Source organism: Cynocephalus volans, chromosome 6 (genome assembly GCF_027409185.1).
Source record: "Cynocephalus volans isolate mCynVol1 chromosome 6, mCynVol1.pri, whole genome shotgun sequence".
NCBI classification, from domain to species: Eukaryota; Metazoa; Chordata; class Mammalia; order Dermoptera; family Cynocephalidae; genus Cynocephalus; species Cynocephalus volans.
The window spans coordinates 43,302,877-43,320,246 of NC_084465.1; the positions used below are offsets into that span (position 1 = coordinate 43,302,877).

The 17,370-nt window shown below is 39.0% G+C and overlaps 1 protein-coding gene across 1 annotated transcript in view; it reads left to right on the plus strand.

Annotated features, from left to right (window-relative positions):
• DOCK4 (dedicator of cytokinesis 4) overlaps positions 1–17,370 on the plus strand; it is a 433,780-nt gene that overhangs the window by 273,893 nt on the left and 142,517 nt on the right. The window contains exons 14-16 of the mRNA XM_063098749.1: positions 2,605–2,729; positions 3,596–3,758; positions 11,765–11,871. Of these exons, the coding sequence (XP_062954819.1) occupies positions 2,605–2,729; positions 3,596–3,758; positions 11,765–11,871 (395 nt within the window). The remainder of the gene's footprint in view (positions 1–2,604; positions 2,730–3,595; positions 3,759–11,764; positions 11,872–17,370) is intronic.

The following is a 17,370-nucleotide window of genomic DNA, read 5'->3' on the forward strand; positions in this document are numbered from 1 at the left end:
ATTCTGAATGTCCTATGAGCCTACAGCCTTTAAGTACATTTGAATTCAGAATCTCTTTTGTAAGAAAGAGACAGAAGAATCCCACTGAGTTATGTGTTAAATAGGCTTTGGGGATTGGCTTAAGGAGCTAATGCCCTTTTTTGACCTTGCTCCTTTGTCAAAACACACCGTAACTTACCTGGGTCTCTCATCTTCTCATGAGTCCTTCTGTCATTACCTTGTTGAGAATGATAATTTCCCCTTCTGTCCCCATTCAGTACTCCCTATGTCCCTTCTCTGTCTTACTTTTATCCACAGCACTTGTTATAGTTCAACGTGCTATGTATTTTATTTATTAAAGATCTATCCCTACTAGAATCTAGACTCTGTGGGCTCTGTTCATAGCCGAATCTGCTGGGCCTAGAATAACGGTATCTGGCACACAGTTGGTGCTCAAGAAATGTTTGTTTAATGAGCACATGGAAAAAGAATTTTGTGACACTGGCAGTACATTCCCCCACCTTTCCTCCTTTGGGCCTAGCTTGTAGATAGGCACACACAGGATATCTTGCAAACCTCCCTCCCTGCCTCTTGCCTTCGCTGTAGTCTGGGTGTCCATCCAGCAGATGAGAGTGGAAACCACCCTTCCAAGAAACACTCTTCATTTTGCAGGACAGTTAATCCCTATGTAGTGTGAGCAAGCTAATTACTCATTGTGAGAAATTCCTAAGATAAAAACCTCTGTAGCTATACTTTCCATTAATCAGTGTTTGTTTTATAGTATATTTGTAAGCAGAACTACTTGTTATGTGTCAACTCTCCAAGAAGCAAAGGAATTTTGCTATTGGTAGCTAACATCTTTTGCTCTAAAGTGCCTTGACTTGAGTGTTGTTATTCTACCTGCCAAATCTGTTAGTGGGAGAAGTATTGTCAAGAATTTCCTCCCAAACCTCCTGTTGAACTAGCATGTGTGTACACCATTAGTGTACCAGACCTATTTTTCATTTGTTGAAGCTGGTTGATTCAGAGGACAAAGCTTGTGAGTTTGCTGTTCATTCTATAATGGAATTGTTAAAATAAATAACATTTAGAGAGTGTATGTGTATAGTAAAAAATATATATAATAACTGAAATGGGTTATAAAAAATCTAGCAAACTTATAAAAGTTACTGAGCCATTGTCTAAAAGTTTTGAAAAAAAATAGTTAAATCAATAAACTTTGAAAGTATACAAATAAATTTTAAATATGTTGAAATATGATGCTTTTCTCCTGGACTTCTAAGTTCATTGCCTTCCCAAAAGTAGGTTTGCATGAGCAGTATGAGAGTCTAGAAGTTCAGAAGCCAGAGACCTCTGTATCAATTGCCCACTAATGTAGATTTTATATACTCTTTGTAATGGATGGTTAGGATTTAATACTTTTTAGAACTTACTCCGTTCTTCTAGTTTATGGCCCATCTGTTTGTCAGCCCAGGTCATTCACAAATGATGCCATTAAAAAAAAAAAAAGTCTTTATGGAAGAAGATGAGGAAATCAGGCATACTGGTACTGGAGAGCCGGGGTACTTTCTTGTACACATTTTAGTCAGGAAGTTTTATAAATCTCCCAATTGTGGGCATATTTTCTGGTTACTTTTCCTTCTAGCAATTGGCTTTCTTATGGGGATGTTTTTTATTAGAAAACAAAGATTGTTAACTTTTGGTCTTTCAAATTTTTGAAACCTGTGTTAAGTAAAAGCAAATTCAACCTTGCCATCCCCCCAATATTTATCTTCAAAAACTTTCTAGAAGCACTTCATTTACTTATTTCTTATTTCCCTGTCCATTCACCACTTCTCCCTAATTCAATTCTTATAAAAGGGATAAAAGCATGCTGTTAGCACATTTGTCTAAGTTTGCTAGTTGGCATTAAATTTCTCTCTTTTTTTCTTGTAGTGATAAGAAAGGAGTAAGATTAAAAAGCATTCAAGTTTTATAAATCACAATGAGGAAAAAAAAAAGTAGATGGTATATGTGTACACAGAATATGCCAGTTTGAATCTAGGGCCTTTCTCATTTTATAGCTTGATGGTATGATATATTCAGCTGAGTTTGTCTGTATGACTGAATTATTTTACATCTGTGTTCATAAAGCAATAATCTGGACTCTTGCAGCAGTGAGATCATTTTGTCCATGAATTCTGGAAAAGATTTAAATTGTAATTGCACCTTTTGCGGTCCTTTTATTTCATTTCATTTAGGTATTTCTTCTACTCTCAAGTGCTGTGACTAGAAAGTAATAAGACTGGTTTCTATAAGCCACCCCTGCTAGGCTGTCATTTTGTAATCACACCTCATAAATGAAATGAGAGAAATATTGAAAAATGGTGAGACTTGATGCCCACTTTCTACTCAGTTCCAGTTTTCACCTCTGAGATGTACATTTGCAGAATTACTAATTCATGCTAGCTGAGGCTGGCTTTTCTTCTTGGATGTTGGCAGGAAGGGTTGCGACCCTTTTATAAAAGTATAAATATATTTCCTATGTATAACACTATATTTTATAAACTAAAGTTTTTATGATAGAATACTTTATTACATTTCCAAATAATATATAACATGGTTTTAATTTTCCTTTCCTAATAGGTGAAATGAGAAATGATTTATACATCACTATAGAAAGAGGAGAATTTGAGAAAGGAGGGAAGAGTGTGGCCAGAAATGTGGAAGTTACAATGTTCATTGTGGATAGTAGTGGCCAGACCTTAAAGGTACATTAATACTGTATATTTTTTGGTAAAACAGTTCTACATAATTGCTTTGACTTCATATTCATTGTGATCAGTTAATTTCTGATTTGCAGTATTTTCTTTCTTATTTTTCTTCTCTACCCCTAAACTTTTCTTTTTTCCTTCTTTTTAATAATTAAAATGCCTCTCAGAAAAGAAAGTAGAAGCACAAAATGAATTTTACATTTTGTTTAATTGTGTCAACAATCTCCTTATAGCAATTATTCCTTAAATGTAGTATTTTTTTTTATGTCATTTCATTTTTTTCCATTCATCTGTCATAGTTTTGGAGATGAATGCTTCTTCTTTGGCAATTGGTGTGTGTGTGTATATATATATCATATTTTAATCCTGTGTATTCTCATTTCGACTGGAATAAAGTATGAAGACTGGGGTTCTACTTACTAGTTGGGGTGATAATAGGAAGTTCCTTTATGGAAGAAGTGTTTTTCATGAGTGCCTTCTTCATGGTGAAGTACAATTACCTGTTCAAATTACCTGGGCCTTAGTGAGTCACCCACCAAGGGACAGAAAGGGCTTTTGACCACAGCAGGTTGGGAATTTTGCCACTTAGTTGAGCTCCAAGTGGGGCATGCAGTTGCCCATGTCACACATGTCTCTGGGGTCTGCTGTTGGCACCAAAAGCCCTGAAAGACCAGCATCAGAATTAACCAGCCACACCTGTTAGGCAGGAGTGAGGTCAGCAACAGCTCGGAAAAGGACCAGGGTGGTAATTTCACATAAAGTGCTGTTTGGGGAGCAGGCAGATCTAGCAAAGTGATTGCTCTGCTGTGTTCAGAGGAATCTTTCAATAAAGCTGTCTTTAACCTGTGCATTTCCTTTGTTAGGATTTTATCTCCTTCGGCTCTGGAGAGCCACCAGCTAGTGAATACCACTCGTTTGTGCTTTATCACAACAACAGTCCCAGGTGGTCTGAACTGCTGAAACTTCCTATTCCTGTGGATAAATTCCGGGGCGCGCACATCCGCTTTGAATTTCGGCATTGTTCCAGTAAGTGTTTGGTGGGGTTAGCTACATGGCTCATTTGTTGTGTTGGGGTAGTCTGCTTGCTAAGCTATAATCACAATGTGAGCTGATCTGCAGAAAGCGTGAGACAAATGAAAGACACACACACCCACGGCGCCCCCCGACCCCCAGGGGAAAATGAAGACTAGTGGGAATCCTGGGAGGTGAGTGGGCGGTCTCCTTCTGGAATAGCAAATAACCTCTATGGACACAGAGGAAGGAAGGAAAGGAGAAAAAAATAACCTATGGGAAATCTATAGGATTCTCCTGAAATTGATCTCTTTCTTAAAAATCAGTTTGTCGCTTGCACAGTCTAGAAAGACTGGACAGAAAGGGGAGAGACAGCATTAAAAACTCCACTGGGAATGGCTGCTGGTTAGCTCATTCAGTTAGAGACAGTGGTGCTGATAACACCAAGGCCAGGGGTTGGATCCCCTTACCAGCCAACTGCAAAAAAACAAAAAAAAACCTTCACTGGGCCTAGTGGTCTTAGGCAACCCTGACTAGTCTGGTATCTCTGGAAGCAAGAGCTGATCTAGCTCCCAGACAGATCAGGAAAACAAAGTAGGACTTTCTGGGCCTCTGAAGCCACTAGAGAAGCCTCTGTCGGGCTCAGATTTCTATCTGATTTGTGTCTGTATGTCTGCATCACTGTATAGTCTCAGAATTCAGACGAGAGTCAAGAACGTCAGCCAGAATAGGCCTTAGAGATGATGTGAAGTAATTGTCTTGTTTTATAGATTTAAACCACCAACGGCATAGAGATGTTATAGGATTTGTCCTGGTGGACATCACTACCCATAATGTTGTCATTTCTTGATGTCTGTATTTTAATTCTTTCACACGTATTACCACCTTCTCAAGTCCCTACTTCCTGCCTCCAACAACCCCCGACTCAGAGATCTTTTGATATTCCTTGTGTCCCTGAAGTGTGTCTTAGGCACTACCAGAATGTACATTGTGACTGGAGAAGGTTCTGGTGAATCTTGCTTTGGGAGCATTGTAACAAGTGAGAGATACAGAAAAGAAGTAGCAAGCTCCTTTCCAATCTGGAAGGAGTCAGGGCCTTGCCACAAGATATGCAGTGACTTCACCTGAGTGATGGTATAACTCACTGAAGGTTCAGGCAGAGGAGGACTTTGTTCACTGCCAGTGCTGTGGCATATTTCAGAACTGGCTCAGGGAGCTCCATAAATTATGCTTTGTGAATGTTTCAATGTGCAAGAAGATGGCTAACAGGGTCTTACCATTCTTCTAAACTCCCAGAAGAGTTTCATGTGAAGGACTTAAAGTAGGAAAACGTAATGAACTATTCCTTCTAACAATCTTTGTTTTACATTTTCACTTGGGTCTATTATGAGCTTTGAACTCTAAGGTAAGAAAAAGAGAAGAAATAAATGTGAAACAGCGGGGAAAGGGAAAAAGAGCATTTGGAGAAAATTGTTATAATTCAGAACTTGGGAAGCAGAATAAAGGTTATTTTCAGCAAAATCTGTTAGATCTCTGCCCTCTCGTCCTTGTCCTTCAAACATTATTCACAGATTTGGTTGGTTTTTTTTTTTTTTTTTAGTGTTCATTATTGAAAGTCAGAAAAAATAGCAAAGCATAAAGAAGAAAAAAATCCCTATAATCCCACAAACAACGAGTAACCAATGTAATCATTTTATCACATGGGCTTCCGAATATTTTCCTGTGTATACATATATTTATTCAAAAAACATTATTTATTTATAAAACAATAATGTGAATATTTATTAAATACCCACTATGTGCCGAGCGCTTTACTGGTTACTGGAGCTACATCAGCAAACACAGCAAAACATCTCCTCTCACAGAGATTTTTTTCCAGACAGGGAGGACAGACAAGTGAGCAAATAAATACGTAATCTGTCAGGTAGTGACTGATGAGTGCAGTGAAGACTAAATCGGGGTTGGGGCTAGAAAGCGGTGGTGCTGTGTTGCTGTTTTGTATCAGGGAGTCAGGAAAGGCCTCTGTAAAAGAGATGTGTCAGCCTGAGCCATAGGGGGAGCTGGGGAAAAAGTGCTAAAGGCAGAGAGAACAGTAAGGACAAAAGACATGAGAATGAAACATGCTTGGTGTTTTCTAGCAATAGCAAGGAGGCTGGAGAGGTAGTGGGGGAGCCAGATCTTCGACTGTCTTATATGTCATGATGAGGGCTGTGGATTTTATTTGGAGTGAGGGAAGCTATTAGAGGATTTGGGGTAAAGATAAGTCTGGCTGCTGTATGAATAACAGATTGTAGGTGGGAACAAGAAGATCATTTGGGAGGCATTCATAGCCCTCCAAGTAAGAAATTAAAGTGCTCTGCATTAGCGTGATAGTGGTTTGATTATTTTTTTTACAGGTTATTGACAGATTGACAGATGTGAAAGAAAGGGAAGAGTCAAGGATGACCACAGGATTTTGTCCTGAAAATGAAGTGCTCATTTAATGAACTAGGGAAGAAAACAAAGAATCTGTTTGGGGAGCTAAAATCAAACATTCTGTTTTAGACGTGTTAATCTGAGATGCCTGTTGACAATCAAGATGTCAATAGGCAGCTGAATAAGGTCCAGGTTAGAGACTTAAACTTGGGAATGAGAGCATCCGGTTCAGTGGTCTGCTGTAAATATTTAATAACCAGCACTTGGTGGGTGGGGGGCAGCAAATACTCCCACAGTGGCCAATTTCACGCTACCAGTATGATGTCACAGAATGTAGAGTTGGGGGAAGATGTGGACGTTCAGCTCTTGCGAACCAGTATGATCCGGCTTTAGTACATCACTGATTTTGATGATTTTTAAAACCATGAAATGCATGAGATTCCTAAGTAGTAAGTTTAGATAGCAAAGGGAAGTCCAGCAATGGATCCCTAGAGCACCATATTAGTCAAGGTTCTACAGAGAGACAGAACTTATAGGACATGTGTATAAATATAAGAAAGGGGATTTATTAGGAGAATTGGCTTGCACAACTGTGAAGGCTGAGGAGTCCCATGATAGGCCAACTGCAAACTGGATGCTAGTAGCATGGCTCAGTCTAAATCTGGAAGCCTCGCAATCAGGGAAGCCGATGATGTGATTCTCAATCCAAGGCCAAAGGCTTGAGAGCCAGTGGTGCTCTGGTGTAAGTCCTGGAACCTAGAAGCTGAAGAGTCTCGGGTTCTGATGTCCATAGACAAGAGAGAAGAGTGTATTCCAGCTCCAGTGGATGGAGAGAGATTCATCTTTTCCTCTCTCTTTATTCTCTCCAGGCTCCTAGCAGATTAGATGGTGCCCACCTGTATTGAGATCAGATCCTTCCCATCCAGTCCACTCAGGCCCACATGCTAATCCCTTCTGGAAACACTCTCATAGATGTACACAAAAAGATAGCTTTACCAGGTTTCTAGGTATTCCTTAATCTAATCAAGCTCACACCTAAATTAACTATCACAGGTACTCATCACATTTAGAACTGGGAAAATGACAGGGAGCCATTAAGAGAGATTAAAAAGAAATAGCCAGTAAATTGAAGGGCAATCAAGGAATAGAATCCAGGAGGCTAAATGAAGGCAGTTTTTCAAGAGAAGATTGATCAGATGTTTCAGGTGCCAGTGATGAATCAAGTAAGGTGAGCAGAAAGAAATTATCATTCGTTTTGGCATCATGGAAGTCATTGAACCTGACAAGTGGTTTTAGTGGATTTGTGGTGACAAAAGCCTGGCTGGCATGTGTTCAAGAATGAGATGGAGGAAAGGAAGGGGAAGCAGAGATTGATCTTTTGAGAAGTTTTTCTATAAATATTACAAGATCTGAGATCATGGGTGGGAAGGCTCAATATTGTCAGGATGTCACTTCTTCCCAACTTGAGCTATAGATTCAATACAATTTCAGTCAAAATCCTAGCACGTTATTTTGTGGATATCAACAAACTAATTCTGAAGTTTATATGGAGAAGCAAAAGATCCAGAATAGCCAACACAATGTTGACAGAGAATAACAAAATTTGGAAAACTGACATTATCCAACTTCAAGACTTACTGTAAAGCTACAGTAATCAAGACAGTGTGGTATCATTAGAAGAACCGTCAAATAGATCAATGGAACAGGATAGAGAGCCCTGAAATAGACCACATAAGTAAGACCACATAAGATCTTTAAGAAATGAGCAAAGGCAATACAGTGAGCAAAGATAGCCTTTCAACAAATGGTTCTGGAAAGACTGGACATCCACATGCAAAAAAGTGAATCTACGTACAGACCTTATACCCTTCATAAAAATTAACTCAAAATGGATCATAGACCTACAGGTAAAACACAAGACTATAAAACTCATAGAAAATGATGTTGGAGAAAATCTAGATGATCTTGAGTTTGCTGATAACTTTTTAGATACAACACCAAAGGCATGATCCATGAAAAAAAGAATTGATAAACTGGACTTCGTAACAATTAAAATGCTCTACTCTGTGAAAGACACTGTCAAGAGAATGAAGACAAGCCACAGATTAGGAGAAAATATTTGCAAAAGACATATCTGATAAAGGACTATTATGCAAATTATACAAAGAGCTCTTAAAACTCAACAATGAGAAAACAAACAACCTGATTAAAAAATGGGCCAAAGACCTTAATAGACCCTTCACCAAAGAAGATATGCAGATGAAAAATAAGCATATAAAATGTTGCTCCACATCATATATCATCAGGGAAATGGAAATTAAAAGAACAGGAGATAACCACTACACACCTATTAGAATGACCAAAATCTAGAGCAGAATGCTGGAAAGGATGTGGAGCACCAGGAAATCTCATTCATTGCTGATAGGAATGCAAAATAGTATACAGCCACTTGGGAAGAATCTTTGAGAGTTTCTAACAAGACTAAACATATTCTCACCATATGATCTAGTAATCACACTTCTTAGTATCTACCCAAGGGACTTGAAAATTTATGTCAGCACAAAAACATACATGAATGTTTATAGCAGCTTTATTCATAATTGCCAAAACATGGAGACAACCAAAATGTCTTTGAGTAGGTGAATGGATAATTAAACTGTGGTACATCCAGACAATGGGATATTATTCGTCACTAAAAAGAAATGAGCTATCAAGCCATGAAAAGACATGGAGGAAACTTAAATGCTTATCACCAAGTGAAAGAAGCCAGTCTGAAAAAGGCACATACTGTATGATTCCAACTATATGACATTCTGGGAAACGCAAAACTCTGGAGACAATGAAAAGCTCAAGGGTTGCCAGGAGTTAGGGAAGGGAGAGAGGTGAACAGACAGAGCACTAAGGATTTTTAGGGCAATGAAACTACTCTCTATGATATAGTAATGCTGGGTACATGTCATTATACATTTGTCCAAACCCATAGAATGTAAAACACCAAGAGTGAACCCTAATGCATACTGTGGGCTCTGGGTGATAATGATGTGTCAATGCAGGTTCATTGATTGTAGCAAATGTAGCACCGTGGTGGGGAATGTCGATAGTGGGGGAGGCTGTGCATGCGGGAAGGCTGGGGGCATATGGGAAATCTCTGTACCTTCTTCTCAGTATTGCTGTGCACCTAAAACTGCTCCAGAAAATAAAGGCTATTTTTAAAAAAAGGATAGAAGAGAGCAGAGAAACGGGATGGGAGCTGTATAGGAACATTAGATTTTTTCCTTAAAGTTGGAGCTTTTAAAGCATGTTTATTTGGTGGAAATGTAGAGAGGAAAAAACTGATGGTATAGAAGAGAGAGGGGACAACTGTAGGAACAGTGTCCTTAGGTGGGGGAATGGGCATGGAATCTATTGCACAGGAGAATTAGTTGGCCTTGGGTAGGCATGTGGACAGTTGAGGACAGTACAGGAGGACACAAATGTGGGTAGGTTCACAGGTGAGGCCTGGACCCTGTGAGCGCTCTCTCCACATACACTAAGAGTAAGGAGGATGTCAACCTGTTGGAGACTTAAGAAGGGAGGAGGATGTATGAAACAATTGTCTAGAAAAGTAGGCAAGTGGGGAGTAGATTAGGTAAATGTAGAAGATTTGCTCACCTAAGGATTCCTTTGTGGTTAGTGCTGAATTCCTTTGGTTTAGCATCAATTAAAGTGAAATTAGTCAAGTTTGGCACAAAGTAACCTGCAAGTTGGATTTAACCAGGATGAAGTGTTAACAATGGAAGTGTGGAGTGAGGGGATTGAGGGTAATTTGCAAGAAAGGGATTAGAAAGATGGACACAGAAATGGGATGTGAGAGCCCAGGGAGAAGGAGGGGAGGCTCTATGAACTGGGGATCCCAGGAGGCAGAATTGTTGGAGTTGTGGTACTAGAAAGAATGAATTGGAAAGTTCGGAGGTAGAATTCATTAATTTAGGGGTTTTTTTCTTAGTATAAGGGGATCATTCTGTGCATACTGTATATAACAGTCCATTCAGCTCATTAATCCTGATCTAATAGCTCAGGACAAATCATCATGCACTTTAAATTTTGTTTGGTATTCGTTTTTATTTTATAACAGAAGGCAAATTGGGGGAAATTATTGCTTTATTTCTTATCTTTGCTAATTTTGTGTGTTATGAAATCATTATTCTCTTTATCTTCCTGAATTGAATACCGCAGACCACAACAAAAAGACAAATAGTCAAATAAACTTAGGAAATTATTTCTAAATAAGTCATTTCCTCTAAATTATAACTTCCAGCACCACCATTAATGTGGAAATCTCTTCCCAGAGATCTTTGCTGTGATTTTTGCTCAACTTTATAAAACATCTGTATTTTTCCAGTTTCTCTCTGGGGTTAAAATTAATGATTTTAAAAGAAAGTCCTTTGGTGTAATCACATTTTCAGGGATGTCCTCATGCTAGGGACCAACACCAGCCAGCCAAAATTTCTGTTCTCTACATGAGGCTCCCCTTCCCTGTGGTTAGATGCCGAGAGCAATTGTAAGGGAATGAAATGATGTGTCGCTAAACCTCTTGCCTGATCTTTGGGATCACTGCATCTAACTCTTCCAGCTCGGGTCTTACTGCACCCCAAAGCTGAACTTTTCAATGCCACTGTAGCATTCCATTTCCACACTTGTTTGGGAAAGAATAACCATCCAGCCCATAATAGGCGGCCGGTCCCGGAGAACTCCTCCCTGCACATCTAAGCACAAAGGGGAGAGTCTAATTGAACAAACAAGGTTCTCTTAAGACTCTCTCCATTTTTGGAGAAAAGGAGCTTGGTGGAAAGAACTGGAATAGTATTTAAGAGATCTAGAGCAAGTCACCTAACAACTACTATCTCAATTTCCTCATCTATAAACAATTCCTAATGATCCTTGGCACTTCTAACCATTGTAATTCTTAATTAGGCATCTGGAGACCTCATTGCCTCACTTCTGGGTTCCAGAGTACTGCTACATTAAGGCTCTATTAAACTATAAGTCGCAATTTCTATTATCTTTCAGTGTGCTTGACTCACTCCGAGGAGGCAGCTTCCACGGGGCTCACTGTGTGGATATAGGGAAAGAAGCTCTGTCGTGGACCAAGGCAAAGCTTAGTGATTCCCTTTGTGTGGGTAGTAAGCAAAACATCACGTTTCACATTCATCCATTCACTTGTTCATTTATTTAACACATACTTATTGAGAACCTACTATGTTCTTGGCACTCTTTCAGACAATAAAACAGCTAAGAATCCTGCCCTCCATGATGCTTGGGGCTGAGATGTGAGGAAAAGTACCAGGCAATCCACAAGTTTTTGAAAAAAGCATACTTACAGATAGTGAGCCTCATGAAAAAAACCAGGCAAGGAATATAACTTACAGATTAGGGGACAGGAGTATGGGGTTATAGGGTGGCTACTTTCAGTAATGTCCTATCATAAAAGCTGCTCTCCATTGTGTAGAGGGAGCTGGGGGTGTGGGTGAGATTTCTTCATGATTGTGATTCTTGACAGATTATGTTTCTGAACACAGATGTGTAATCATGCACTTAAATAAGTAATTCTTTTTTTTCCCCCACAGCAAAGGAGAAAGGAGAAAAGAAGTTGTTTGGCTTCTCTTTTGTCCCACTGATGCAGGAAGATGGTAGGACTCTTCCAGATGGCACTCATGAGCTCATTGTGCATAAGGTAACGTCAGTCACATGGTGGTGATGGGTGGTGAAGCACGGGGCTGAATTATTCACTCACTGTCTAATCATCACTCTGGAAATGAGAAAAAGTGACTGAGAATAATACTCTTGTAAGGTTGCTGGCAGGGAGAGTATCTTTTCGAAAGTATTATTTCTATAGGCTATGTCATATTCTAAAACATATTCGAAAGATTTATTTTTTCATCTTAATATGGGGGTGGGCATTTGTATAAGCCTGTATGTTGATCTTAAAGTCCTTTCTATTGCTGAGATAGGATTAAATAAACCTTACAAATAACTTTGTAAGTTCTGCCAATACATGCTTTCTTATCTAGATCTGTATACTCCCAGAGGTAAATTTAGCAAGGTCAGTGTTACATTTCTGTTTTGTCTGCTCTTCTCACTAAGCAAGCAGAGAAGCTGCTGTACTTTGTCATGACAGCTTTAGTAGTTGTCTTTTTAAATCAAGAATTGTCATAAAACATTTAGAACAAAGTATTCTGTAGTAAATGACAAAAGGAAAATTCATAAAGCAAGAACCCCATAGAAATTATCTAAGAATACTAGTAATAATGAAGTATAGAATAAAAATGTATTTTTAAAGTACTCAGGCAATTTTCTCCAAAATAGTTCTCCTTTGCATTTCTCCATTTCTGAAACCATGTGATATTCCAGGCCCTTGTGAGCTCTCACCTGCACTAACTGAGCCTGCTGACCTGGGTCATGTCTGCCTCTGTCCAAATTGCACCCAGACATTAAGGTGACCCTCTAACGGGCAGATCCGACCAGGTCACCTTCCAGTGTAAGACCCATCCAAAAGCTCCTTGTTGCTAAGAGAATAAGATTCAGGCCCCTTGGGGTGTGCCAGGCTTCCACCTCTCCATGGCTTCGCTTCCCACCACTGCCTGTCTCTTTCTGCTGGTTACTCAGTGCTACATCCACATCCACTTCTTTCTGCTGGTTCTCTCTGCTCTGCTCTGTCCGTGGGACTCCTGGAGTCCTGCCTTTCACTGCCTCTCCCCCTGACCAACTCCTGCTTTTCCCCTGAGCCTCACTTCAGCCACAACCTTCTTCAGGAACCGTCCCCCACTCCCTGGCCCAGCTCCCTATATTCCCATCTGGCCAGGTGCCCTCGCCTGGGCTTTGTGGGTATCTGCACACATCTCTGACCATTTGCTTGTCACACTGTCCCAGAATTAACTTATCCCAGTAGATGTATGAGCCCCTTGAGAGCAACAACGGTGTCAGATGGGTTCTGGTATTCGGTAGATATGCAGTGAAGGTTTATTGGATGTATGAAGGAGATTACAAACAAAATCTTTCTTTCCCTTTGGATTTCAGCTAAAGAAATAAGTGTCAATGCCCAGTACCATCTTTTAATTTCTGTTTTTATGTGATATATATTTAGGTGTCTATTTATTCAATCATTCATTTTCTCATTATTTGTTCCACACATTTATTGACCACAGACTACATTCAGGCACTGTTCTAGGTACTGGGAATGTAGCACCAACCAAAACAGTCAAATCTCTCCACTTCTGGTACTTACATTCTCTCTCCTTCATCAAGAGACCTAAAGGAGCTCATAATGTCAAAATTCAAAGAAAAAATACGAGGTACTTCAAAAAGTTCATGGAAAGATTTGTATTAACTTTCAATTCTATATTTCCACAAACTTTTTGAAGTACTTTCATATTTTAAAGCAGAGTAAGCAGTGAGGCAGAGGAACTTAACGTATGAGACATCTGGGGTGATCTATGTATCTCACCGTTAGGTCTGAAGCTCACTTATAAGAGATATGTATATGACAGGCAATGTTTTCAGCCGTGGTTTTCCAAAAAACATAAATAGGACTTTGTATAGATGTCTTTGTAATGTTAAATCTTGACTCAGAAAAGGCAGGGCTAAGATCATTAAAACTGGGCTCCCTCCCCTCAATATAGCATATCACATATGGACTCTCTCACCTATGGGTCAGAGGGTACTTCTTTGGCAGGTGCTCGATTTCAAGTCGGTCCTGGTTGACTTCTCTAAATCAGTGTGAATAATACCAAGATTCTCAGTTGCTGATGAGAGAGATCCATCTGCTTAAAATGCCAGAGAACAGGTAGCAGAGGTTGCTTCTCCATGTGAGCATTTAGGATTCCAACTAGTATTGATTCCCAGACAGAGACAATTTTTCTCAGAAACAGAGCTTTGAATCAGTTGAAGCCCTTGCATAGATTTTGAGTTAGTATCCAGAATTCTAATCCATAAAGGAAAATTTATTTGAGCCTAAAAAATTTAAAGGGCAGTTGTTCCCAGTGGTTGTCCTTAACCACGGGGGAGCTCAGGATGGTGTCTGTATGTTGCCTAATTTGGGGCAGATCTACATTGTATTGATCCATCAGGAAGCATTAGCTCTACAGAAAGACCCCCAATAGCTGAGTTTTCTTATGAACAGGGTTATTTAGTGTTGATTATTTAAAGAGTTATGAAATACCTGCCAAGTATAAAACTTTTATTTTTAGTCTGGTTGATGCTGTGGTTTTCTTTTCTCCTAGTACTAAACCAACAAGTTCAGCTTCAGTATAAGTTCAGCTTAAAGCCACTTGCAGTATGTGATTGTGAAACCATATCACCAGCAGAATGCTATCCTTCCTCTGCCATGGCAGGAAGGCACAGAGCCTGTTGATAATTGCAGCCTTTAGTTTGTTATTTAAAAAGAAAGAGCAAAAGATAGGGAGAGAAGTGGATTTCAAATTATTGACTAAAAAAAATAACCCATTTAATAATTGAGATATGTGTTGAGATGACTGTGATGGGTGTTGAGGGGAAGAGGAAGAACTAGGTCCTTACCTTCTCCTACTACCAAAATGCATTCCAGACTAAATGTAAAAAATAGTCGTAAGAGCCTTAAATGTACGGGTGAACATTTTTATAATCAACAGTCCAGTGAAGGCCTTTCTAAGTATGTCTCAAATGTTGGAAATCAAGTACAAAAAAGTTTACGAATTTTGCTACATAAAATTAAAACTTTTTTGTTCATAAATCAATCATAATCAAGGCTGAAAACACATAACAAACAGATATAGTTACAACACAGCTTACTATTTCCAGTTTACCAAGAGTTATCACAAGTTAGTAAGAAAAAGAAAAATTGATAAATGCTTCAGGCTATTCAAAAATAGTAAATGCAAATATTTAAAATAAGTACATGAATAATTAAAGAAATGTAAGTGAAATAAAGAATGGGAAGCCTTTTTTGCCAATCAGATTGGTAAAGATTTTTAAAACCCAGAATTGGAGAGCAAGGTTAAGGGAAAAGTGAACAGTCTCACATTCAGAGAGGAAATGTGAGTGGTATTGTCCTTCAGGAGGGCAGTTTGGCAATACATAGATAAATTTTAAATGTGTATAAACTTTAACTCAGCCCTCCCACACGTTGGTATTTATTAGGAGAAATAATCACACAATACGAGCAAAGATAATCCAAGAATGATTATGGTAGACTCCTTACAATACGGAAAACTTGGGAGTAATCTAAATTCCCAGTAATGTAAATTTGGTTAAATAAATTAGTTATATCCCTATAATGAGTGAAATAGTATGTATTTATGGAAATAATGCTTAGTGGAAAATTTTATATGCATTGAAAAATGTTTATGATATATTGATTAACATCACTTTATAGAAGTGTATATTTAGTATAATACCATTTTTATAAAACTTCTTAACTACATATCCATTTGCATATATGTGTATAGAGAGATGCTTGGAAGGATGTCATAAAATCTTAACAATGATTTTGTTTTTATTTTCACATTGCTTAAGTTTTTTGTTAATGGACAAGTGCCATTTTATAACATTAAAAATAATTTTTTCGTTTTGAAAAAATAACGGGGAACAGACAGGAAGTTAGACTTAGCCTTGTTTTATACAATTTAACTCAGGACTTTCATCTAACTAAAGACCATTACTCTGTCATGTAATCTTGACAGTAAGGTTTGTAGTAAAATTTTGGAGAGTATTAATTGTCTGGGATCTTTATAAACTGTATTTATGCTACTTATTGAAAGGTACTGCCCATGATATCAAAGGTTGATAAGAAATGAAAAAAAAAAACCTCTAAAAATGTCTTTAAATCTTTCTTGTGTATGTAATATGAATAGACTTTGTTCATAGTAGGATGCTTAGGGGTAACTTGCTCCTCGTGTGAGGTATTAGTTTAAAAGACTCAATCCTAGAGATGGTTATAGCGTGGACTTAGCTGAATAAAGCTGCCTTCCTAAAAAAAATAAAAATAAGTAAATAAATAAATAAAAAGACTTAGCAGTGAGCTAAGAAGAAATCTGTGTAGATTAGGCTTTTTAGCAGTCTAATTTGGGCCTAAAATTTGTAAGATGTATAGTTTCCCTTTGTGGCTATGGCTGGGCCTGGCTTATGAGTGTGTTGTAAGGAAACCGTTCTTACGGTTAATAGTCTGGCAAGGACCTGGACTCATCTTTGGGGTATGTCTAAGGAACCTTTGAATACATGTTTGGAGTAGTTTCCAATGGAAATAAACTCTGAAATCTACAAAAATCTGAATGTCATAGCTCTAGAAGGGTAAGTGAAATTACTTGATTACTCATCATTAGAGGTTTTGTCCTTTAAGAGCCCCTTTTATAGCCTTAAGAACATCAGTAATACTCCCAAATGGCTGATGGATAAGTCCACTTGGGAATTGCTAATTTGCTAATAACAGTATTTATCTTATTAAATTTGGGTTTTTTTTAAATATTATTTTTTTAACAATCTATGATGTTGTGGAGCATTTGGGAGGGAGGGGAAGAGGGGAAAGGGGAAAGAAATAGGATGGAAGAAGGAGGAAGGGCAGGATTGAGTCCTGTGGCACCCCCCTCATTTCCACAGGGGACACCCTGAGGCTTCCAGCAATGGCTTGGTCATTGCTGGGCTGGGTGCAGATGTCGGAGGGGTGTGGGAAAAGCTCTTGCCCCCAACCACACCAGCTCAGGAACCTGGGACCCTTCTTGCTATGGCTCAGTGGTCGTCGCTGGGCTGGTTGCACATTGTGGAGGCCATGGCCAAGGCTCTCGGCACCCCATGACCCTGGCTTGGGAGAGCATGGGGCGCTTTTTACAGTGGCTTGGTGGTCATCACTGGGCTGGTTGTGAGTGTTGGGGGGGCATGGCTGAGGCCCCCAGCCCTCCCTAACTTTCTGGCTTGGTAGCCCAGGGGACTTCCAGACCTTCTAGGTTTTATAGGTGTTCTTTGGTGAAATGAGACCTTTACTAGATAATATCAAACTTTGTCTCTGGTTGTAGGTACTTTGTTTTTTATTTCAGTTCTGTGTTGGATTATTTGCTGTTCCCACCACTTGTTCTGCACAGGAACTAATTTGTTGTCCTTTGCTTACTTCTAAAATGGGGGGGACTTCCTGTGGGGATCAGTACTTGAGCTCTGTGGTTGAGCTAAATTGCTACTTTGCTGCTGATTCTCTAGGGAATGCTTTTTG